General features: G+C 45.2%; 1 protein-coding gene across 1 annotated transcript; it reads left to right on the plus strand.

Moving 5' to 3' along the window:
- Positions 1-165: 165 nt before the first annotated feature.
- Positions 166-7,823, plus strand: smyd5 (SMYD family member 5). The gene is made up of 13 exons (XM_012837830.3): positions 166-283; positions 756-864; positions 1,102-1,241; positions 1,520-1,641; positions 2,087-2,156; positions 3,042-3,146; positions 3,312-3,374; positions 3,592-3,662; positions 3,792-3,898; positions 4,260-4,316; positions 4,548-4,642; positions 5,311-5,381; positions 6,517-7,823. Exons 1-13 carry the CDS (start codon positions 191-193, stop codon positions 6,644-6,646), a joined length of 1,233 nt encoding a protein of 410 aa, XP_012693284.1. The 5' UTR covers positions 166-190; the 3' UTR covers positions 6,647-7,823.
- The last annotated feature ends 17,389 nt before the right edge of the window (positions 7,824-25,212 follow it).

Below are 25,212 nucleotides of genomic sequence, written 5' to 3' on the forward strand. Positions count from 1 at the left end.
GATCGTGTATTTTCTCGTACGATAAAATTAGATATGTTTGCTCTGTATATTCCATAAATCCGTGTTTTAACATCCTCACCGCTGTTGGCAGTACCCGACTGCTTGTGGAAAATACTTTAAAAACGAAGAAGAGAAACGAGACGTGCCATTGGCCAATTCCACGTGTCAAGGTTGAAAAAGAAATTCCAACATGGCGGCCCCCCAAGATGACATGTTTTATCTCTGCGTGGAACCCGGCAAAGTTAGCAGTGCTGTAGAAGTCCGATTTATTGACAATATAAAGGTAAACGGTGCCTTTTCAATCAAGCAGTGTTGATACATATAACGGATATCGCTAATTGTGTACTTATCGTTTACATAATCAATAGCTGTCCCTCATCTGTGCATGAGATTGTGATAGAAGCGAATGGTGGTTCGGCTAAAGCTAGATAACGTTTAATCTAGTTACATTGCTTTGCCAAACGTTAGTTTAATTGTGCACTTTTTTTATTTCGTTGTATGTTACAGCTTTAATTTGTCTTGTTGCTCTGACAGCTCTGCAACTATATTTAAGATGAATAAATCCTGTTGAGTTTAACGTTACATGTGTAGCAACGTAAGTAAATTCGTTACCTCTGCATTCATACAAGCAAGTCCAACGCCCGATCAGATGTAATGTTATAACAAGGCCATTATCAGTCCTAATGATTTTATTACTGATCGCTTCTTCTAAGACCTCATTAATCAGTCACTTTCTGTTATTGTGACCCTTGTAGGGAAAGGGGTTATTTGCAAAGAGAGATATCCGCAAAGGTGACACTATCTTCATTGAGCGTCCACTCGTCTCCTCTCAATTCCTGTGGAATGCATTATACAAATATAAAGGTAAGTTGCCTTTGTGAAGTGAGACTGGATCAAATGCATCCCCCAGTGTGCACTTGTTTGGTGTCATCATAAAGATGTCTAGATTTGAGACCATTGTTCTAGTTGCTGAGAATTGTGGAGTTGCAAATTCTGTGTCAAAATGACTCAACATTCAGTCAACTAGGTTGAGCATCTGCATTCAATTGTTTCTTATATATATATATATGTATCCATCTTTTCATACCTGTTTCTCTTCAGCTTGTGAGTACTGCCTGCGGTCCCTGGAAACCGCTGAGGAGAATGCACGGAGACTCAGTGGGCTTCCTGCCCTCAGCCTGCCCCACCCTGAGCTGTGCAGGGTGCGGTCCGAGCTGCACCAAGCATGCCCGCAGTGCCAGGTGGGCCACCTACTCTACCTACACACCTCCCCATCTCCCCCCTTTGCCTTTTGCAGACCTTGCCAGTTACCACACTGTACTGTTCTTTGCTAGAGAAGTCAGATGCTGGGAATTGCTGTAACACAGAAGGTCATGAAAGTAATGTCATTAGTCAGATTCCTCTAAGGACCAATTAAAATACTAAGATTAGACAAAAGACCTTCCGTTGGTGTTGTGGTACAGAATGTTCAGATTGAAAAACTGTTCATAATATTCTGTGCCTCTGTCTCCCTCTGCAGGTGATGTACTGCAGTGCAGAGTGTAGACAAGCTGCACAAGAGCAGTACCACAGAGTCCTGTGTCTTGGCCCTTCCCAGGACGACCCGGATCATCCCATGAACAAACTGCAGGATGCATGGAGGTGAGAGGTGTTGATATGAGCTAGTGAACAGGGGGAAATAAATATGGAAATGAGATGCTTTAAAGGTATCTAGTTTTCTTGTACACACATAAAAAATGTTGCTGTACAAGGATGATGTAATCCTGAAGGCAAAGTGATAAGATATGTTTTTTATTATTATTCCTGTGAATTCTGTGCATCTTGATTCTTGACTGGGGACTGAAAATTGTGAATACATTCTATTAAACTCCTGAAACACAGAAATGCACTCGAAAGCATGCATACACAGGAACAATATTTAAAATAACGCCTCCAGAATAACATCAGTAGTTGTTAATTTGGAAATTCTTTGTTTTGGCAAATCAAACAAGCATTTCAAGCTTTACTGTGGCTCTTGTTGCCAAGGAGATACTGTTAGGTCATGCTGCATTCAGGAGGACTAACCATCCATTTGTCTTTTCCTCAGGAGTGTCCACTATCCCCCTGAAACCTCCAGCATCATGCTGATGGCAAAGATGGTGGCTGTAGTCAAACAGGTAACTCCTCCTGTGTACACTCTGCTTCTGTTATGGCTGTATACATTCCACCAAGAACATATCGCTCATATCTCAAAGATACACCAAGTATATACATGTAGGTGTACAGAAATATGCACTATGACACCTTGATACACTTCCCCACTAGTATGAAAGCTTTAGATGTTTTTGAAATAGATATTTTCCCCTGAAGTGTATGTTTATATATATACTTTCTTTCTTTCTTTTACCTTTAGTTTGAAGCAGAAGTCTTAAGGGCCTCAAGGCAGACATTTCAGCAGCATTTGGGATTGTTATGTAGATGTATGCTTCATAACCAATATTGGAGGGGTTTTATTCATGGGCTATTATTGGCTGAGCTGCTCGCTGTATTTGCTCTTAAGCACCTTATATGTCATGCTCCAGGAAATGGGGTTGGCTGTTGACTTAATGAGTTTGCACTTGCCATGTGCAATTTCAGTCTGACTGAAGAGGGGCCCCGCGCCCACATATAGCCCCCTCTCGGAGCGCTTGATATCAGGGCAGACTCATATGATGCGTGCCTCATGCCATGTTTCCATCTAATGGAAAATTTGGTTGACTGAGAGATTAGATAAAACATATCTAGCTAGCTGAAAACAACATACAAACTAACTTGCATATCACATATCACAATACGGTGATGCGCCTCACAACACAGGGATGTGACTAGAAGTTGTCATTCAAATCATTCGAGAAAGTATGTTTAATCCAAAGAGTTTCTGTCTGAGGCAAAAGCCTTTGTAGAATGTTTGTCCCCTTCGACACTGAACTCAAAATGTTTATGCTCACAATAGTCTAATAGTTGTGTTAAACTGCAAAAATAGTGAGACGAGCTGAATTGTGCTCTGTTTAATGCTTCTGTAGGCTCAAGAGAAAGGGCGCTGGCAAAGGCTCTTGTCTCAGTTCTGTAGTCGCTCAGCCAACGAGGAAGAGGAGATTGCTCACAAGCTACTTGGAGAGGAGTTTCAGGTATTTGTCAGCTTCCTGAATAGGTCCTTAATGTGTAGTTAAAAAAAAAAAAAATACCATTTGCAAATGTATCTCTTTGTGCTGCAGTGAACTGACAGATTGATAGAAGATATATTTGTTTTGTACCTGAGATATTTATTTTAATTGACAAATATTCTCTTTCAGGGACAACTTACCCTTCTCCGAAGCCTGTTCAAAGCGGCACTTTACGACGACCACCTCGACCGGGTCTGTATAACTCTCATACGGTTCCTCATTAACACCTGCTAACTTGTGAAACTTGCTAATAATGTTTTCAACTTTCTTCTTTTAAAGACATCTTAACTTTCTTCAAGAAATGCTCATCTCCCCTGAGGCATGAGTCACTTTTACACTGATGAGAAGATAAAAACTTTGGCCATTTTAACATAAAAGCGCGTCTCTCTTTCTGTCTATTTCTGTGCAGTGGTTTACCCCAGAGGGCTTCCGCTCGCTCTTCTCCCTGGTGGGGACCAATGGCCAGGGGATTGGCACCAGGTAAAGACACATCAAATGTCCATCTTTACTGTTTGTGTTTGCCTAGTTATTTCCATATTATTGATATGTCAGTCTGGAGCTTTCTAATGTTTCATGTAAAAGATGTCTGATTTTCTATGATCTTACCAGCTCCCTCAGCAAGTGGGTCCATGCCTGTGATGCACTTCAGCTTCCTGGCCACAAGAGGGAGCAGCTGGATGCCTTTATTGACCAGTTATACAAAGACATAGAAAAAGGTCACCATTTCCTCTCGGCTACAGAAACATCTAGCAAACTCTGTTTCTCTAGTCTTTCTCTCTCGCTCTCTCTCCCCATCCCTGTCTGTCGGCCTTTCACACACACACATTCACAGACATTACCTCTCTTTTATAAACACTGACAGGTCTAAAACCTGATGGATTCTGACATCCACCCGCCTACCCACGCACAACCCCACAGCCTGACAGAAGTGCACCTCTTCCCTCTCGTTCCCATCCACGCTTGGCTTCCTGCCCTCACTCTGCACATTAAACTTGCTTCGCTTCTGATTGATTTTGAGCGACAGCAGGTGAGGCCTCCACCCCGTAGATTCTCATTCGGCTCCTTTTCTGTCCGCAGAGACGGGCGACTTCCTGAACTGCGAGGGCTCCGGTCTCTTCCTGCTTCAGAGCTCGTGTGAGTTCCCCCCCGTCTAGAACTTGTGCCCCTTCCCCGTGGGGGTAGATTACTGAGCGTGTTCACTCCTGACAAGCACACTTAGACAGAACGCTCCTTCACTGACTTCTGTAGTTTGTCAAATTCAATTTCGTCAATATGATTTTCTAAAGAAAAAAAAGCAGTATATTTTTGCATGTGCTGCTGTTCAATGTGAAGGCTTTGACTGATGTGTTGTCTTGCGTTGCTTAGGCAACCACAGCTGCATCCCCAACTCTGAAGTCACTTTCCCCGACAACAACTTCCTGCTTCACCTCAATGCCTTGAGTGACATCGGTGCAGGAGAGGTAAGGGGAGCTGGCCTGATGAACTAGGAGTGCATGATTCACACTTATGACTCATACACACACACACACACACACACACACACACATCTGTACACACATACATGATCCACACTGTCAGTTAAAATTGTAGTCTTGTAATAGGGTTAGGTTGGTTGAGATTTTGGCAGCCTGTCAGGCATATTGAAAAAGCTTCACCTTTGAAAGGCAGGAAAATGGGTCTAATGGAGTATAAAGGTGCAGAAATCAGATAGTTGATGTTGCCCCGCTACCCAAGCACCTTCTTCCTGCCCCCTCTGAAATCCCACAGCACTGACGTAAAGACAGCTTTAAGATAGCAGAACAGTGTATGTGTATATTTATCATTAATTACTAATGATTTCTTCATATATCGTTTTTACTGTTGAAGAATACCCTCAAGTCAGACACACAGGGTCAGTAATCTGGCGGTTCAGACCTGTGATCCTTGAATGGATAGCAGCCCTACCTGTGCCAAACCTCTCTTTTTTTTCTCCCTGTAACGACCTGGATGTTTATTTCTGTCACATAAATGCATTAAAGTTGGATTGCAGTGTGAGCTTAGCGCTTCCATCATGCGATTGGAGACTGCTGTGCCATGAATCCCCCTATCTGCCTCGGTCTGAGCGCGCTGTCCTTGCGTTTTCTCGCAGGAAATCTGCATCAGCTACCTGGACTGCTGCCAGAGAGACCGCAGTCGCCACAGCCGCCACAAGATCCTGAGGTAAGAGACTGACAGCTCTTTACAGGAGAAAGTCGTGAAATTTACAGGGTGAAAAAAAAGAGTACTGTTTTGTTTTCTTCTTCTTTTAATTCATCCATTCTCTCTCTCTCTCTATCTCTATCTATCTATCTCTATTTATTTATCTGTCTGTCTCTCTCCCTCTTTCATTCCCTCCAACTTATCTCCTTCCAATGTTGTGCATGTTATCCAGTGTATCAGTGTAGTTTACACATAGTAATAGAGTTAAAATGCCTTTTTGCCCTCTGCGCGTGGAGAGTACATGGCTTTGAGTAAGCCCAGCTGAGCGGCTGCCCGTAGGGTGGGGGGGTGGGGGGGGCGCTGGAGATCAATAGCTCTCCATCTGGGGCAAACACATCTGGCGCTGAGGAGGGGTGTGTAGGTGGTGGGGATCAATAGCCCCCATCTGGGGCAAACACATCTGGAGCCGGGGAGGGCAGCCTGCCCCTGGGCTTCAGCTCTCTCCATTGATTAGTTACCTGCCGGAAGGGGCGGAAGCTGATTCCCACCCAGGGAAACTTGAGCTGAGGGTGTGTGTGTGTGTGTGTGTGTGTGTGTGTTAATATGTGGCAGGTATGAGCTGTACTCCCCACCCGTCCAAGTGTGTGTGTGTGGGGTGGGGGTGGGTGGAGGTGTCGTTCACCTTGAAAAGATCTGGTTCCACTGAAATTACACTGTAATTCAAGGGAGGCTAACTGGAGCGTGGTGAGCCTTCCATGCAACAAATTAGTGTTCCTCATCGCTGTCCAGCACAAATGTAATGAAATGACGCCAAGTGTGTGTGTGTGTGTGTGTGTGTGTGTGTGTGTGTGTGTGTGTGTGTGTGTGTGTCTAATGCACGCATAAGTTAGTGAGGGAGGGAGGGAGTGTGTGTGTGTGTGTGTGTGTGTGTGTGTGTGTGTGTGTGTGTGTGTGTGTGTGTGTGTGTGTGTGTGTGTGTGTGTGTGTGTGTGTTGTGGTGGTGGTTGGTGGTTGCCGGTCACAGATTGGATTTCTAAGTGAACTGTTCACTCTTTCACCCGCTAACAAGTGGCTGCCTCAGTACTGTGGTGTGGTTTTTTTGTTCATTGTGCTCAGCAAAGCCGGCTGCGGGGTTAAAGGTCATGCTCTCTTTCAGGGAGAACTACTTGTTCGTCTGCTCGTGTGCCAAGTGCGTGTCGCAGATGGACGAGCCGGACGTGACCTCGGACGAGGAAGACGAGGGGGAGGCGGAGGGTGAGACGGAGGACGAGATGACGGACGTGTGACCAGTTTGGACCTGACCCCCACCCCCAGTCCCTGGTGTGAATCCTGACACGGGCCACGGCAGTGAAGAGGAGGAGGAGGAAGAAGAGAAAAACAGCCAGCCCACATTATTAGAGAAAAAAAAAAAAAAAAAGAAGTGAAAATCTCAATGTGACGTTAGCAGTCATGTGCGTGCCAGGTTTAAAGCTGCCCGTTTGCACCTTCAAAGTGATGATGTCTGCTACGACCCTGCACACGTTACACAACACTTTCACACTTGCGGTCCCAGGACAGGTCCAAATACTGAGGTGTAACGTACTCTTTATCACACGAGGGTGAACTTGAACATCTCCCTCTCACCACTCACCAGTGGAGAGAACAATGTCTCTCTTCTATACTCTCTCTTCTATACTCTCTCTTCTATAGTCTCTCTTCTATATGCACCCAGAAGCACCATTCTGCTCTCTCTCTAAATCCAAGCTGTTATGAAACGCATCTATGCATCAGGGATACGAGTCGGTCTGCACTCTTTTCTTTGAGGTAATCACTGCACTTCCATTTGCAGCAAGCGTAATTGCGGTGCAGTTGGTACAGTACAGCAAATTGTTGTTGTCAGACTTCATTGTTTACTTCATCCCAGCCCCACGTACACAACACAACACAACACAACACATCCCTCCCCATCCTCATCCTCATCGCAGAGTGTTCAAGTCAGCTATCCATCTTGCTATAGTTCTAACTTTTGAATCTCTTCGTCGTCATCTTAAAGGTAAATGCGGGTCTGAGAATGGGATCCGTGTTCCTGTTCCCCTCCCACCCCATGCCAGCACCCTCATGTTCAGCTACAGATCATGGCAGTGTGTTTGGTGATGTGAATGAGTGAATTGTTTACGGTCTGCCGGGACTTACGTAAGTAAGCCTCGACTGCAGTAGAGTAGGAAAACAGACGTGACTCGAGCGCGTTACACAAGCGCTACCTGGCAGACGGGAGGCAGACAGGCAGTCTCGCACGCTTGGGTTTGCTGGCGAGCGAGCGAGGGGTAATGGCCTGTTCTTCCGATGCTGCTGGCAGTGTGTGGAGGAGAGACGGAAAGGAGGCGGAGAGGAGCTTACGAGGGCTGAGGATGTGGATGTATGCTGATCTCTTGAGTGTCTCTGTCAATGTCCTCATCCATTAAAAAATGTCTCATTTTCCTGGCAGTGGCTGTCTCTGTCCCATCTATTACATAGCCCAGCAATTAATCCATGTTTTCTTTCTTTTTTTTCCTTTAACTGGGAGATGTCCAATAAAGAGTGGCAAGTGAGGTTGGATTATCCCCTTTACCGCAGAACACATGAGTGGTGCACGTGCATTGGTCCAAACCATCTCATCCAAGCATCTGCCTTGACAATCCCATCAATTCAGATAATTACACATCTATAGTTAGCTGGGGTCTGGACACCCTCTTACAGTGTAATTGCTCTTCAGTATAAATCCTCCATTTTAGATTGTATGTTTCAGGTTATTCTGTGCTTGTAGTGTAGTTCTAGTTCCGTTTCAGTAACTGCCCCTCAGAAGGGTCCTTAGTTCTTGTTCTTCTGAGAATTCTCTGTCATAAGCAGCCTTTCTAATTCGGAGGCCATTTTTCTTGCCATATGTGAATAAACACAGTATTTATCTTGCACAGATCAATGAATGGGTTATTGTTCCGCAGTCTCTAGTGCGTTTTGTTTCCCTGCATTCCAGGGAGATGCGAGTTGGATGCTCTCTCTTTCGGGGGGGATGAAAGGGAAGGGTTCTTCTCTGCGAGTGGCCCGCCACCTGGGAGCCAGCCTGGCAGGAACAACCTCTGGACCCGGCAAAAACTGATCGGCCTTGTTCCTCTGAGCCCTTGCCAAGACCTCGGCAGGAGTGCGCCGTCTCTGGAATGTTCCATCAGAATGGCCCACTGTGGCGAAAGGGGGGGGGGCGGGGGTGTGGGTGGAGCGTGGGGGTCAAAGGGCACAGCCCAGGAGAAAGAGAGCCCTGATGCTGATATGTATTTGAAGATGGAGAGGCAGAAGGGAGAAGGGGGAGGGCTGGAGAGGGAGACAAAGGCAAATAGGAGACAATTATAACCACAGAGAGAAAAAAGGATCTTTCATTCCAGCCAACCAAAGGCCCATGGACGTGTAATTTACATTTCAAAATGAGATCGTAGGGGAATAGAAGAAGGCAAATTATGCCCATTGCGAAGTGGTGGTGGCCACAATAATGCAATCAACATGTCCGCATGAAGCCTGCCTAGTGCTGCACAAGCATGTCAATACTTCAGAAACTCTCGACTCTGCAGTAAATGAATCATCTTGTGCATACACATGACAAATGGAGTTGGAAGATTTGCTAATTGGATTCATTTTTTGTGAATTTATTCCAGCACAATTACCCATCATTATTTTTCCATTTCTGTCACTTCAGAGCAAGTACAGTTTACCTGGAGGGGGAAGTGAGGCAAAGTTTGTAGCAATTTTCATTGGTGCTGCAGGCTTAGATGCAGATGACCTGGTCAGACCCAAGTCTTAGTTCAGTCATAGCCATGTTAACTGTGGCAGTCTGATTTGATAACTACACTTAGATCATTAAGCTTTAGTGCCATTTAATTGTGATTAATTATTCAGATCTTTTCATCAGATAAGATGTGAGTGCAAAAGACTCATTATTATTAATAAATAAGCCGATACACACATTAATATATAAAGCATTTGGGAAATGAAAATGGATACATCTGTGCCAGAGATGCCAGTCCGATATAGAGGGTCAGTAGCCATCTGAAGAATGTACTGAGAAAATAAATATGTATGGTTTGGTAAGGTCTGTCTGAATACAGTGTGTTCAACTGGCCTCTGGGTCCTGAATAGCAGACAATTTTTAAAGATACATTTCTCCAACAGAAGGACATGCCAATAGAGACATCAAAGTCTGCATCAAAACAGTATGTGTTGGGAAAGCTGGTGAGCGGGCAAGTGAAATTAAGAGGTTTCTTTTGTGCTTATTTTTCTGTCTGGTTTCTGGCTGTTATAGTCACCATGGTAACGGCAACAATGGAGTGGTGGTTGATAGCCATAACAGACTCATTTGTTGAAGTGTTACTTCATAACCCTGAAACTTTTGCCTCTTCACAGTTGTATGTTTATGAAATATATACTGCTTCAAATGAAAGGTAGAATAAGTAGAATTTGGATTTAGAAATAGGATTTTTCAGCAAATGAGCTTTGAAGGCTTGCCTTTTTGGCTCAGGTTTGATTGTTCCATAGAAATAGCCACTAATGTTCCATACATTGTCACTGCAAGCACTGAACTATGGTATCCTATCATCCTTTATCTGAATCTTGAACATGGGACCTACGTATATGCCACCTATGCATCTCTGAACAATTACTTTCCTGCAATTTGTCGTAGTCTGACATTTGAAAAGTACCAAGGTGAGTGAGTGAGATTTTTCATAAAGTACCTCTGCATTCCCAGTGCTGTGTAGCCTGAGCCAGACCCTGCCTCTGTTCGTGTGTGATCCTTGACGGCTGTGCTGGTGCCTTCTGCAATGTGAGAATAAAGCCACCGCCATGCTGAGTCTCTCCTGTCACTCACGATCAGCCAGGACTTTTAACTCGCTCTGTTTTATCTCGGCTGAGGCCTTTTCATGCCATGATCTGCCTTCACCCTGAGCATTCCAAATGTCTGTAGCCACACCAGACCAGTGCTGAGAATAGTGCACAGAGAGAACGTTTTGAAAGGCTGTGTGGCCTTGAGGGGGAAAAAATGAATTTCTTTCCACCCTCATTTTGATTGACATCATAGGGGTGTTGGGGAGCTGCAGTGCTAAAGGAAAAACAATGTGTACTACCGAGAAAGCTTTTGTCTTGATTAAGATGTTTACAGTATTTCCTCTTAGTGGTGGCCTCTGAAGCCTGGAACATGTGAAAATGATCTATGAGGGGCCGCTAATGGAAGGCATCAATTTGTAACAATAATTTGTGCCATTTGTGTGGTAGTGGAATGTCCACACCATGTTGTTTCTGTCATATGGAAGTATATAGCTAGAAGTTAGGTTTCACGCATTCTTTAAATGATATTTATATAGCCTTCGCCCCATCAGTCATGCTAATTGTGGGGGTTAACCCCATACTAAACTGCACCCTCTCAAAGAGTGTTAACCTATGCACTGTGTTTGGGGTTTGACAGTCCACCTGGTAAAACGAACCAGTGGAACCTATTTTGTGACAAAGACATTGGGACCCTCTCAACAAAAATGAGCCGCATATGGAAGCAGTTGGCAATAGGCTGTCCAAGTCGGTTACCGCAAGAACTCCCATGATTACCTCCCAGGGCCACTGTGAGCTTCGAATCACAGATTTCTGTCCCACCGATCCAACCCAGAGCTGTAACCTACCACTGACCCTACATGAAAACATAAACTTTGGGTGAGGAAATGGATGTGGTCTGTTTTCACCACGGACTGACTTTGCAATTCAAAAACACTCACGAACACTGATTTGTAATGGTTTGTTTTTCCAGTACATTTTCCTCGTTGAAAACGATCCAATTATGACTGACCAAATACAACGCACATTTTCCATTTGATTTGTGTGTATTTCTTAGAAAAAAATCACGGAAGCACCACTTTTGCCTTTCTCTCTGTCGCTGTTTCTCCCATTTTTGCTTTAGTGGACTAACACAATCTCTAATTTGATGCATGGTGATTTAATCACAGAGGGTTTGGAGACGAATCTGTTTAGTATTCCTCCCATGCATAGCAGCATTGGCTGAAGACCATTGGAATATGTTGACATTTGCTAAATTTGTCGAACTCTCTATCCAATTCTGAGCCACGATCAAAGTAGCCAGAGCCGGGTGCTTCCAGAGGGTCTGTGGAGGAGGCAGAGCAGAGCAGAACATGCCTGCACAAATGAGTTCATCCTGGGGGGGTTGGCTGGGGTGGGGGGGGGGGGGTGTAATCCAGGCCCAAGTCTTGCCCACTGAACTGAAGCATGGGGTGCAAGCAGAAATAGTGAGACACAACGGTCATTCAGCGTTATCTCTCCACCATCGAGTCCTGATTCTTTACAACATTCCCTCGTGTTCAGTGAAACTAACAGTTGTACTGTTTCACAACAATGGGCAATTATGCATTAGCCAAGGCTGGAAAGAAGAATATTCGGCAAGCCTTTAAGATAGTCCCACCAGATAAGGAGTGCTTTTTTTTTTCAATGTCACAAGTTTCCTTCACATCCGGAGGCAAGCTTTTTGATGGGCCCTACTTTACCCAAAAGGTCATATTCATGAAGCAATTATATCAGAATTCTTTTGGGGATACCAACACAATTTGAATGGGGAAGTTCAACATCACAAAACTGGGGATTTCATCCGTACTTGGACACTGAATGTTTTCACAATGTCACGGTAATCTCTCTCAAACAGTTGTCGTCGCCTTTTGTGCCTACACACGGCACCGTGCCTGATCAACCATGACACAGCCTAATGACTCTCAAACTAAGTCTCATTGCTGACAACTCATGCAAATACGATTCAAGAGGTGCCTGAAATAAATGCAGTTCTGGATGTTGCTCAGATTGAATAATTCGACTGGACTGTAAACTAAAATATACAGTAGTGGGGCTACATTAACCCTAGCGCCAACGGTCTGTTTGAAATCTTTTCACACAAGCTCATTAGTGAGGAGAGACCCCCTGAAAATAAAAGCTGTGAGATTAAAGCCTCTACTCTCGGCACCTCAGTATAATGAAGAGAGCTTCCTGCTCTGAAATTTAGAGGCTTTCACTGAGGCTTTTTTTTTTGTAGTTCTGATTAATTGTGCATTGGTGATCTAAATGCTGAGCAACTTCATGCTTCCCTGCTCTCACAGGAAAGTCACCTTAATTAGTGGGGCTTTGTGTGGGCTGCGCCGCCACTGATAAATATGGAAGAGCAGCAGCAACATTATGGAATGGAAATGCTAGCGTCTGAGTGATTGGCCTATTTGACATTTCTGTTTAAAGATGTGGGCTAGGGGGACTCTGTGTCCAGGTGGAATGTACCGCTGCGCGGTGAGGACAGAGACCGAAGCCATTCAAGTATGTCTTTGATTGACACAACAAGCCCGAGCCTATGATGAATATTGACAACTGTCGGGGGAAGGTGGACAGTGGGGTCAGTTAGCAATTATAGATATGTTGATCCTGTTATTGACTCAGGCAGGGGGGTTATTGGAAGGCATTTGTGAAATGAAAATGTTGTCTCTGGCAAAGTGGATTAGTTCCAGCAGCATAAGGACCAGCCTACTTGAAGACAGTAGAAACTCTACTCTTCTTCTTCTTGTTCTACTACCTCTTGCAAACTTCCCTTTTTTTCTGGGACTTGTGGAAAATAGTCCGACTTCCTTTCACACTAATGAAAATGGCTGAAAGAGCCCCAAGTGCCCACTGGGGAGCAGACCTTTTAGAGATCAATGGGAGGCTGCTTTCATCATTTAAAAAGTAATGGATCCCCTGGTTGGTTAATATTCAGTGCGAGGTCCATCACAAACGACACAGGGCCTGTGCTGGGAAGAGGCCAGCGAGCTGCTGCCCCCCTTCATCAAGCCCTGCGGGCATACTTTGACTACAGAAGGGAGGGAGGAAGTCCGTAGTGGTTAAGGTCCGAGCTGTGATGTCCCCCTTCTGGCCCCTGCGTCTTTCTGATTGGTCTGAGATGAAAGGGCAGCCCCAGGGGTGAGAGCCACAAAACCCTTCTGTTTTGCATTTCCTGGACAAACAACACAGGCGAAGCTTGAGCGTCTCTTTAAGACCGCCGTCTATAAAATAAATCCCGTCAGATTCTCCAGATCCTGTCATTAGAAAAGATCCGGAAAATAACTGGACCTTCCTTACTGTAATAGAGCAGGGTTTTGTGTGGTTGCCACAGTTTGACTCTTGCGTGCAGTTCTGAAATTACTTGGGCTTTTCTAATATTGTTTACAGATGGACATGCTAAAATATCTGGTATGTCTCGCATGCTTCCGTGAGCTGTACATGCTACGCCAACTTGTAATTGTCATTACGAAACACCAGAGAGTCTTTGCTTTTTCCTTTTTTTCCCCCAGTACACTTGGAAAGCTGTTGTTCGCAAGCAATCAGATTGATAATGGCAGAGAATGACCTCACAAGCAATCAGATTGATAATGGCAGAGAATGACCTTTTTGAAAATTGAAGCACAGCTGGTTATCACATTCAAGGCATCCCTTACTGTCGTGCTGATTAATATGAACGGCATGTAGATGGGGAGATGAAAACTGCATTTGAGAGGGTGTAAATGGCACTTGGCACTTTTTTGCAGACAAATTATATGTAGTTACATTAACTGAACCACATAACCCCAAGATATTTATGTTTTGTCCACTCTACACAATAGTTTGAGTTTTATTTGGGATTTAAAGTGGACTATTAAATGAATATTTGAACTCTGTGTATCCATGGTGGGATGAGGCTGGCTTCTCTTATGATGTAGCCTTTGGAGCAAAAAAGAACAAGGTACAGACAGGTGGTTTATGCATCCCCTTTAAAACTCACAAATAAATAAATAAGCAAACAAAATGACAAAACCATCCCTCAGTGGCTCATTGTGCTTTGGCTCTTCAGTCTCTTCAACAGCCTGGCTGTGGTGCGTCAGCAGACAGCCATTTTAGGATTCAGGAGTGGTTTCCTGCCGGATACATCTAACATCACTCTCCACTCCAGGCACTCGGGAAAGTTTCTTCCTCAACGCCCCAGTCTGATGGGACGTGGAATTGGCATGGGCGAGGCGAGGCGAGGCTCTGAATTCAGCATTTATTTAACATAAACCTGTTTTGCATGGTGTATGATAAGAGACTCTAACTGGCAGATGTGTGTGTTTATTGCTCAGGAATTTTTAGGAGTATTTGTAGAGGATTTGGTTGCTGTTGGCTATTTGCAATACAGAACAGTGCCAGGCTCCACATAGACTTAACACACACACACACACACACACACACACACACACACACACACACACACACATACCCACCCTAAACACCTCTACTTAAGGAGAAATGCATCCCCATCCCCCAGGAGAATTAAGGCAAGAAACACACTGACCCCAGTGACTTAATTAAGCAGGGGTTCGTCGACCATGGCATGGTCCAGTGCTGGAGGAAACAGTAAACAGAGGGTTGCTGCGGGAGTGATCCCCATGGGGGCCTTAGAGGTTGCAGAGCAGACTACTTCACCTGAAACAAATGTCCTGCCCCAGGCATTCTTCTCCCAACCATATGGGTGGATGGATGGATGAACGACCTCGCCATTTCCTGCTAGTTAAATCAGCTACGCCTGGCCATTACGGTGAGGCATGTGGTTTTGCTAGCGGTTACAGAGAGGTAACACACTTTAGGACGCTCTTGGATCGTGAACACATTTGCCATTGAACTTACTGTTTGTAAATGAGAAGAACCTGCCTTTTGGACTCTGATATAACAAAATACATAATTACTTTTCCCCCCACAGCCTCGCAGAAAGGTCTCTCAGTGGTGAACTTCAGCTTTGTAGCTCTGAGGAACACTTCTGAGTCTGGCCTGTGACAGACTCTTATTATGGCGCGCTCTCTCCGCGGGACCGAGGAGCAACTCCAGAGAAAACAAACAAAGCTCACGCTCGTCAAGCGTCAGAATGTTTCTGTGCGGTCGACTCGGAGTCCAGGGACGCGCCGAGAACACCACCAACCTTTCAAGGCGGCAGCGCTGCAGGGGGGTTTTGGCAGATACGGATTTAGACAGCTTGTGCCCCTCTGCATACACACACACACACACACACACACACACACACACACACACACACACACACACACAAAGAGAGACTCAGAGCAAAAGGGGTGAGAGAAAGTGGAAACCACTGAATTATAGATGCAGCAACAGGAAATGCCTCTCCCTTTCACTGTCACTTACAATTTGACCTTTGACCTAATCAATTAGCTGAGCACAGGGCGAGCAGCAGGGTGGCTCCGGCCACAGACCCAATATAGCCTTCACATTTACGAGAGGTCTCCAAGCCTCTCCAAGCGTGCGCTGGCTGCTGCTTTTGCTCACTGTGGGTGGTCATGCAGGACACCAACTCAGGCACACCAGTTCACTCCCAGTGAGACTCTCGCCATCACTGATTAGATCCCCATCTGTCTGGGCCGCTCTATTCTCTGCAGTCCAATGCTGTGTTTGAAACAATGCATGAAATCGCTTTATTTAACTGTGCATTTTATAAGCACTTAGGTGATTTCATCAGTATAGTCTCGTACGCCTGTGGCTGTAATGGTGCGGAAAGCAGACACCAGGCCAGCCGCTCCTCCCTGGGTGCTTAATGACGGCAGGAACTCATCCTAAACACGGCTTGTAGTCTTTCTATTACCGTAACCCGACACCCATACTCACGGCCAGGCCCATCTCCAGGAATCTCAGCTCAGCTCATAAATGCTGCATATGCCCATATTGCCTGGATGCTTCCTGCTATCACAGAGACCGGAATCTACACTTCCAGCATTTACTCCAACCCCCCTTTACCGCACGGCAAACACAGGTTTCATACTGCACTGAGATGCGGGGGAGAAATGCGATGTCTGCAGATAGCGTCCATACAGTCTGGTACTGACTGAGGCAGAGGGGGCTGTAGATAGCGTCCATACAGTCTGGTACTGAGAGAGAGGGGGCTGGAGATAGGGTCCATACAGTCTGGTACTGAGAGAGAGGGGGCTGTAGATAGGGTCCATACAGTCTGGTACTGAGGCAGAGGGGGCTGTAGATAGGGTCCATACAGTCTGGTACTGACTGAGGCAGAGGGGGCTGAAGATAGGGTCCATACAGTCTGGTACTGAGAGAGAGGAGGCTGGAGATAGGGTCCATACAGTCTGGTACTGAGGCAGAGGGGGCTGTAGATAGGGTCCATACAGTCTGGTACTGACTGAGGCAGAGGGGGCTGGAGATAGGGTCCATACAGTCTGGTACTGACTGAGGCAGAGGGGGCTGTAGATAGATGCCATGGCAGCGCTGGACTCTCTCTGTTTGCTGACACGGGTCTGTTATCAATGCCAAAGCCATTCATACGTTAAAACATGCCGTTGAAGCTTACTGGAGGACCTGTCTATGCTGCCTATGCCTGTGCTGGAACACAAAACACAGCTGAATGCTCTGCTCTGAACCATTCTAATACTGTTCTGGTTTAGTATAACAGATCAGAGTAGTCTGAGATCACTGACTTTTGTGTGTTTATGATAGGTGGTTTAAAAGTCAAACAGAACTGCAGAACATTTGAACCACCTATCATCAGAGGTGGGACAAATTCATTGTTTATTAAGTCTCTTTAAGAGCCTTTAAACTTTGTAATCTTATCATTAACATAGAAATGATATCTCCCCAACCATTAATTAAGTCATTTAGTCAGTTTCATGAGATGTGAACTTTACAGTTGACACGGCATGCTACCCCTGGGTTATGCTAAAAACATTAACTAGCCAGATGGCTATGTCCGTGTGTAAGATACATTTGAATTATCAAATGTATCAAATGAAGTATATCAAATGAAAAAATCAGTCAGAGACAGCAAGTTAAATTCACGTGGAAAATGTAAAGCCAGACGAGAGAGCAAGTTAAAACTGGGACAGAGGGCTGTGAGAGAGGGCAGCGAAAAGAGAAATCATAAGTGGTCAGTCTGTGGCGCAGATAAAAGAAAGCTTTCAGACATAGAGGTGTCAGCAGATTAAAAGCAGAGGTTCTGTAAATGGAAAATACCACAAGAATCATGTGTTATTACTATGTGCAGAGTGGACGAGACAGTATTTCACAATCTTAAGATCGTTAGATGGGCGGCCCAGGGGTCCAGAGTGACATCACAGGATTAGGCCTTAAAAGTTTGAGCATCGCCTGTATCAGATCAGAATGCATTCTCCAGCTTGCTTGCCTGTACTTGATTGTCTGTTGGGCGAGTTGTATTGTGTCAGTATCTACCAGTAAAACTTATCTTGTTACAACATATTGCTTCGTATGGTGGTTCCTCTCCAAAACAACACGAAAGAGTGATTTTACTCTAACACGTGTCAGCAAAATAATATAAATATTTTGACCTATGAAATATGTCTATGATTCTGACACAAGTCATGTGACCCGAGTCCACACCTCTGCCTGTCATAAGCACACTGCATAACTCTTTTACACGTGATTAAATGAGCAGAGGATGAGCTTTTCATGGCACTGAAGCTGTGAGACAATAGCTTACAAATGTATACAGACCACAGCAAATGTGTGGTCTACTGTGGACAACATTTATGAAGTCTAAGTGGAGGACACTGTGATTCACCGTGATTTGATGCAGTTGCTTCAAGCAGCTTTATAACGCTACCGCACTAAAGGGGCATAACATTTAAAGTTCAGGAAGTACGAATCTGGTCATTAGGTTGCTCTGTCCATGCCCTGACCCACAATCATTCACTCATTACTTTTATCTTCTGGTAATAGGAAATTTATTATTTAGCAGTTATATCACAGGCTTATACTACAGATTTGGGGTTATCTTTTTTCGTATTTTCAACAGTGTAAGATGTCTTTGTAATTGAGGTAGTTTAAGCTCATCTTTTGAATGAATGAGCTGAACTTAAATGATTAGCTTGTTTGGTCCGGACCTTCAGACTTTTCAGTTTGGTCCGAACCGAAAGAAGTGTGAAAGGTGCCTCGGTCCACGGTCGGGACCGAAGGACCAAAATTTGGTCTGATCAAAAGAGGTGAACTCGGTCCGGGTCAAACTGAACCATGGTTCGGTTCATTCGCAGTGTTATCTTTCTTGGATGGTCTGGACTTTTGGTCCAACTACAGGACGTTGAGGCAGGCTATCGTCACCGATTAAACAGAAAGAAGAAAAAGAACTGGAAGAGAAGTGAAGCTGAGCCGCAGTAGCACATGGGGAGGGTAATTTGGTCCAGTAAATCAGTCATCTTGAACACAACCTGGACGGCCCGTTTACAAACGAATCAATGTGAGGAAGGGAGACGCAGCCCACGTAGGTGATGGCGACAGGACCTAGATAAATCATCATAAAGTTCTTTAGTGCGCTCGCAAACTTGCAATGTGAAACCAAAGCGAACCGCATCAAATGCATATATATATATATATTGTGTAACAAAAACACAAACCTTGGTTCGGACCTTGCCCTCAAAAGGTCTCCTAACCTACTGTAGATTGAGTGTCGTTCCTCAATCTCAATTGTAAGTCACTTTGGATAAGAGCAACCCTAACCCTAACCCAAATGGATAAACACCGATGGTACACCAAACTAACTTCTAAAAGGTCTGTAGAACACAATATCCAAAGGCAAACCTGAAAATGGGAAAATGTAAAACCTGGACCATGGCTATGGGAAGAATAAAAAATGTATCTCACATACCTTTGCCCCATTCCTTGGGTTAGTTCTACAATATAACTCAAAGTGTTCCCTTTCGGGGTGGCAGCTTAACTAAGTTGTTATCTGTTGAACACACTTTGGCACTCACATGAAAAGTGTATGACATCACAGCAGCTACCGCATACCTTCACTGCCGCAAGCTCCACGCTTTATGGCAATTACATATTATTTATTTATTATTATTATTTATTATTTAAGTGCAAAGGGAGCGACACCTTGAGCAAATGGACTTAATATTTATAATGTTACTTTGCGCGGCTCAGTGAGAGGCTTTACAATGACTGTGGGGCTGCCTGTGGCTTGTTTCTGCACACACTGCTGGCGTCTGCTGCTGCCGCCAGGCCAAAGACAATAACTCCTCATTGTGTGTTTGCTTTTATGCACTGTGCTACGCGTAAGGCTGCATATGGAGCACATTATTACCCTGCTCGTCACGGCCAGCGCTCGCTCAGAAACACCGGGCGAAACTACGCTGTTTATTAGGAAGCCCCTGTAACGGATGGACTGTTTGCACTCTCCTCACTGCAAATATATCTGGGAGATGCCAATATGGGCGCACAACGTTGCTGGCCACCAGTGTTATTGGTTATCGGTCTCCATGGCTGCGGTGACATTTTGATGGGTTTTTATGGAACCTAGAGCTTGGAGAGTGTGGCGAACCAAGGTGTGTGTGTGTGTGTGTTAGAGGGGGGGTTAAATCAAGGGTGGAACTCGGTTCACAAAGTCTACAGTGGAACCGGCCAGGTATGCTCCGAGTAGCGTTCCAGTTCGATGAAACAATGCATCAAATCCAGGCATGATCGCTATCTGGTTCGCACGGAGGGGGGAGGCCGGGAAGGCAGAAGGCTGGCGTCGAGCATGCAGTATTCAAGCAGTTCATGTTCATTGTGTTTTAATATTTTAAACACATCCAGGGGAAGCTGAAAACACAACGTCGAATTCCATGTAAGATCTTGGGCTTCAAGCACTCCTTAAGCATGTGATGCCTCAGTCACTCCGGCTCCAGACTGATTGCGGAGCAGACGTGCGTTTGGTGTCTTTCTGACATTGTCAAATGGTCGACTCATTATAAAATGCTAATGTTTCTTTTTCGCACCCAAAAGCAAATGGCAATCTCATTTCAACACACACAGACACACATGCTGTCTGAAGTCTATCAAAGACAGTGATGTGAAAACAAGAGGGAGGGAAAAAAATACTGTCTTGCGATGTAGCAGGGAATGAAAACGTCTTCTGTGTGTACTTGAAAGAAGACGAGCCAGTGTTCTGACGATGTGGGGGGGGGGGGGGGGGGGGATGAAGAGCTGTGGGAGAGTGTGTGACAGAACTGCAGAGAGCACAGAGGGAACCATTCAACTCATCGCTCATGAGCGCCTGGACAGAAAGCAGTACAACAAGCACAATAAAGAATATCAACTCCCTTATGTAAACTGTTCTCGTAGGGAGATATAGGTCCCTTTTAATAGGATTGTGTTTAAGTGTTTGCTTTACAGCCTGCTGTTGTCGTACGCAGCACTTTCCCTGTCTGACCCCCTCCTGGGCTCTCCTGGCTCCTAATTTAGCTAATTGTGCGCCTCTGCATTTGTTTGCCCCTCCCCCCCCTCCCACACACACACACACACACACACACACACACACACACTGACACAGCTGTGAACCCAGGCATGGGTCAGGTCAGACATTCTATTCTAATCAGCTTGGAACCCATGGAGACCTTCAATACAAATAATCCAACATCAGGTTCAGTCACGCTGTGAAGCTTTTTATAACATGAACCCCTTTATTTCAGGAGAGCCGGGTCACCGCCAGCCCCCCCCGCTGTCCTCGCGCTGTGCCTTGGAACAGCCATGAAACTCGACACGTAAGTTATGGATTCGGCAAATCCTCAGCTGTTGATTCAGGTGGCATCTAATTATTTTTTTGTCTCCGCTGGGACTGTCAGGGGGGGGGGGTGCCGGTGATGGACGCCGGAGGTCGACCTGGTCACCCACAACTGAAGAAGCATCAGGACAGTGAGGAAGCCCCCGTGGAGCGAGGCACCAGGGGAGTTTGGACACCGAAAGAGAGGGAAAGAGAGAGACGGGGGGGGGGGGGGGGGGGGGGGGAGGTAAAAGAACAATTTCATGAATCTGACATATGATATGCTCTGGGAACCCGAACTGGCTGGTGTAGCCCAGTGTCGGAACTAATCCCTCATTAAAACGGTGATAATGGGTGAAACCTGAGGGAGCAGCTTCAGTGAGCGAGAGGCCCCAGAGAGGGAGGACTAGATACAGTGCTGAGATGTAAAACAGGCCTATTGGGCTTCATCTCTACACTCTGGGCAAGGGCAGAAGGGCCGGGGCAGTCACACAGGACTGATCTGAGGGGCTTTGGGACGCTCCCTGCTCAAGTGGATTTCCTGCTTTTGCCCCTTAACACAGCCCTATAAGATGTGTGTGTGTGTGTGTGTGTGTGTGTGTGTGTGTATACAGTATGTTTATGTGTGTACGTGTGTGTGTGTGTGTGTGTGTGTGTGTGAGTGTGTATACAGTGGGCTTATGTGTGCACGGGTGTGTGTGTGTGTATACAGCGTGTTTATGTGTGTACAGGGGTGTGTGTGTGTGTGTGTGTGTGTGTGTGTGGGCTGAATTATATTTAAAAGCTGAGGGGGTCCTCACAGTGGTGTAACCGAAGCTGACCACTCAGTAACCATGAGACAGACCATCTGTTGTTGTGGCGAGAGGGAGAAGGACTGACCACACCGGCCTCTGCAGTGTGTGTGTGTGTGTGTGTGTGCGTGCGTGCGTGCGTGCGTGCGTGCGTGCGTGCGTGCGTGCGTGCGTGCGTGCGTGCGTGCGTGTGTGTGCAGTGTGTGTGGAAGCCCACGGCGGAGACTCCTTGAAAATCAAACAACACGTTCCTCAGTAGCAGGTGTTAATTACCTCCCCCCTGTTCTTGCACATACCGAAAACTTGCAAAATAAATCTTACAGTTTTCTTTAACAGCTAGGAAGAAGAAGTCAACAATTATGCTGTGATTTTTTTTTTTTTACCATGAGGAGACATTTGTCTACGGCACAATAAAAACTGTTCATACTGTGCCTGCACATATCTGAAACTAATTGTGCACGCATAATTAAAATTGCATTTTTATTTTTTTTGTGAAAACAAAGCATTGAAAACCGAAAACATTCATAAACCTTGCTAGAGGGAATATTAATGACCCCGGCGTACAGAAAACCACCCCCGTAGCTTTCTGTTGTCAGTATTTGGATTCTGGTTTCTGAGGGGTGACAAAGAAGGTGGACACCAGCACATGTCCCGAGTAATGCAGAACAAGCCCCGCTTTGTGTGAAGGAACCATTACAATGACATCACTGACACTGGACCGGGGGGGGGGAATGAAGAGCGTCATAGAGAGTTCAGTGTTTCGGGGGGAGAATAGATCCACTCCACCACACATGTTCTCACTCAGGTCCCTGACCATAAATATACACATTAAGTTCTCATCGCCTGGGCTTTCCATTAATAAACAAACAACGATGTGGTTTGCTTTATGCATTACTTTAACTGCACTCTGCCAACATGTCCCAATTCAAAGAGGTAGCAGTTGTGACTCTGTGCCCGTGATTTATGGACTGCGACAAAGCAGTGAGCAGGAGTATTTCGGTGAAGCATTGCTCATTGTATTACCTCAGTTCCCCTTAATGCAACAATTTGCCACTATTTGAGGTATGTTTGGGTATCGTCCTCAAATTCATTGGGATGGTATATGGCCATGTGAAAGACAGACAAACACACCTGTTGTTCCCATAAGCCATCCAGGCTATGCACTATGTAGTTCTGTAGTCCAGGACGGAACACCCTGCAAGAATGAAAGAAGAGCTTTCACGGCACAACATCCCAAACAATATCGCCAAAAGATGCCAGTTAGCATGTAAGCAAGCTTTTACCAATTCCAACCAGGCTCTGTTGATGGTATTTGCAAGGTTTTTGTATTCTTTTCAGGTAGTTAAGTTGCTAGTTTTAGACCACAATTCCATAATGTTGCTTTAATGGGCAAATTGTTTTAATGTATGCCTAGAAACCAATGGCTGGGCTTGCTTTCTGTAAAGACCCAATGGATTAATTCAGATTTGAGCAGAGTAAATCTCTTCGAAATGGTGAGAGTTTCCTATCAGAATCCAGTCAGTCACATATTTTTTCCCCCTAAGAGGCTATGAGCAGTGTGCGCAGATTAAAGCAGGGTGTCTTCAGGTCTGCGAAGAGGAAAGAAAGTGGATGTGCAACCAAATCCATCTGGCTCTGTCAGAGGGAGCAGGGGAGACAGACATCGTCGCGCTGTGACGCACGAGAAAGCCCCTCAGCTCTCCCACAGGCCCCCGCCAAAGATTTATGCTTTCTTGCCACATTCATTGCCAATTTGAATTACAAATGTAAATATGTTTTTACGAATGTGCAATTTTTCTAAGCACCCAGAGGCCCTCCATTCCCCTTTTAAAAATTCATAAAACAAACTTTGAGCTAATTTAGCCCTGGTCTAAGCATTTGCCATCCTAGGGAGATGGTAATACTGTCTTATCAAGAGTGGTTCAATTGCTGTATCATTTAGCCTGTAGTGTGTGTCTGTGTGTAGCATGCCTGTGTTGAAAACGGCCTGTGTTGAAAAAGGCCTCGCAACGCACATGGAAACAACTCTAAAAAAAGCCATCCTGAGTTCTGTTATGTATTTCGTGTATCGTGTATCATGCAATAGTTTGACTTATTTAGAGGTTCTAGGAACAGGCATCGTTGTCACACACGGCTCTTTAAACTATTATTATCTCATACCATGGAAATGACACAATGACAGTACACCAATGCACTGTATACCTAATATATTCCCTAACAACAGATATTAGTCCCATGAAAGACACCATCACAAACACTATTAAATGCCACACCAGTTGGCACATAGCTGTGTTTTTACTCAGATGCTCTGCCCTTGGGCCTAGACAATAGAGTCACATCTGTGTCATCATTGCCAAGACTTTGGACTGCTGAAGTCCATGGTCCGTATCAGCAGAACCCGGGTAAACCCTATCCGTCCTCAGCCAGTATCCTTGAATCAGCAGAACCCGGGTAAACCCTATCCGTCCTCAGCCAGTATCCTTGAATCAGCAGAACCCGGGTAAACCCTATCCGACCTCAGCCAGTATCCCAGAACCCGGGTAAACCCTATCCGTCCTCAGCCAGTATCCCAGAACCCGGGTAAACCCTATCCGTCCTCAGCCAGTATCCTTGAATCAGCAGAACCCGGGTAAACCCTATCCGTCCTCAGCCAGTATCCTTGCTGTGCTTATCTTCCCCGCCAGGCCTGTTGTCTCCAGCCTCTTCTGGATGCAGCTAAACCAGAGCTGGGCCAACTGCAACTCCTTGGCTGGATCAACATGCTCCTTGCACATCTCCACGGCTAAGTCTTACAAATCTCAAAAGGGATAAAAGCCTTTGAATAGCCTTTGTCTTGAGGTGGCTTATTCCAGCCTTAGCCAAAGCCTTTAAAATCATCAAATGTCAATCAAATACTACAAAATCAGTAGGCTGGTACTCAGGAGGTAATGAAGTAATCTAACCATAACTTTGATATTACCCAATATCTATATCCTAAACCTAACCCCCAATTAAGACCATCTGCAAGCATCTAAGCAAATAATTTGGCTATCCAATTAAAAAGGGACCAGTTATAGTTGCAGTGCATATACCTTTAACACAAAATTAGTCTTAATTATGCCAAACAGGACCTCACTGGATAAATTAAGTGACACTGACAATTCCGTACCACTGACAATTCAAGCTCTGCTCTTACTGTAATGTAGTCTTAAATCAATTAACAGTTAATTAGCTGTGTGGTTTTGACAACACCTCCCCAAGCAAATTAAGGTGGGGGGGTTTTCAGTCTCAAAAAACATAGACTTTAGTTCGGGAGATCATTCTGGCAGAAAATGGAAGAGTAGAATGTAACTTCAAAATTGCATTGCATGGTCTCTCTCCCTCCGTCCCTCGCGCTCTCGAGAAAGAGCGCGTTCATACATTTTTGTTAGTTTTGACTAAGATATGCTTCTTCGTGTAAGCCTTCATTCTATTTGAAAGACTGCAGTCGATGTTCTGTGCATCTTGTTTGCTTTTC

Source organism: Clupea harengus, chromosome 20, assembly GCF_900700415.2.
Source record: "Clupea harengus chromosome 20, Ch_v2.0.2, whole genome shotgun sequence".
Taxonomy (NCBI): Eukaryota; Metazoa; Chordata; class Actinopteri; order Clupeiformes; family Clupeidae; genus Clupea; species Clupea harengus.

Excerpts from the sequence above, each read along its gene's own strand:
- smyd5 (XM_012837830.3), top strand. The coding sequence starts at position 191 with ATGGCGGCCCCCCAAGATGACATGTTTTATCTCTGCGTGGAACCCGGC. Across the intron at positions 3,663-3,791 it reads GGCCAGGGGATTGGCACCAG|CTCCCTCAGCAAGTGGGTCC; the intron begins GTAAAGACACAT and ends TGATCTTACCAG. Across the intron at positions 4,643-5,310 it reads GTGACATCGGTGCAGGAGAG|GAAATCTGCATCAGCTACCT; the intron begins GTAAGGGGAGCT and ends GTTTTCTCGCAG.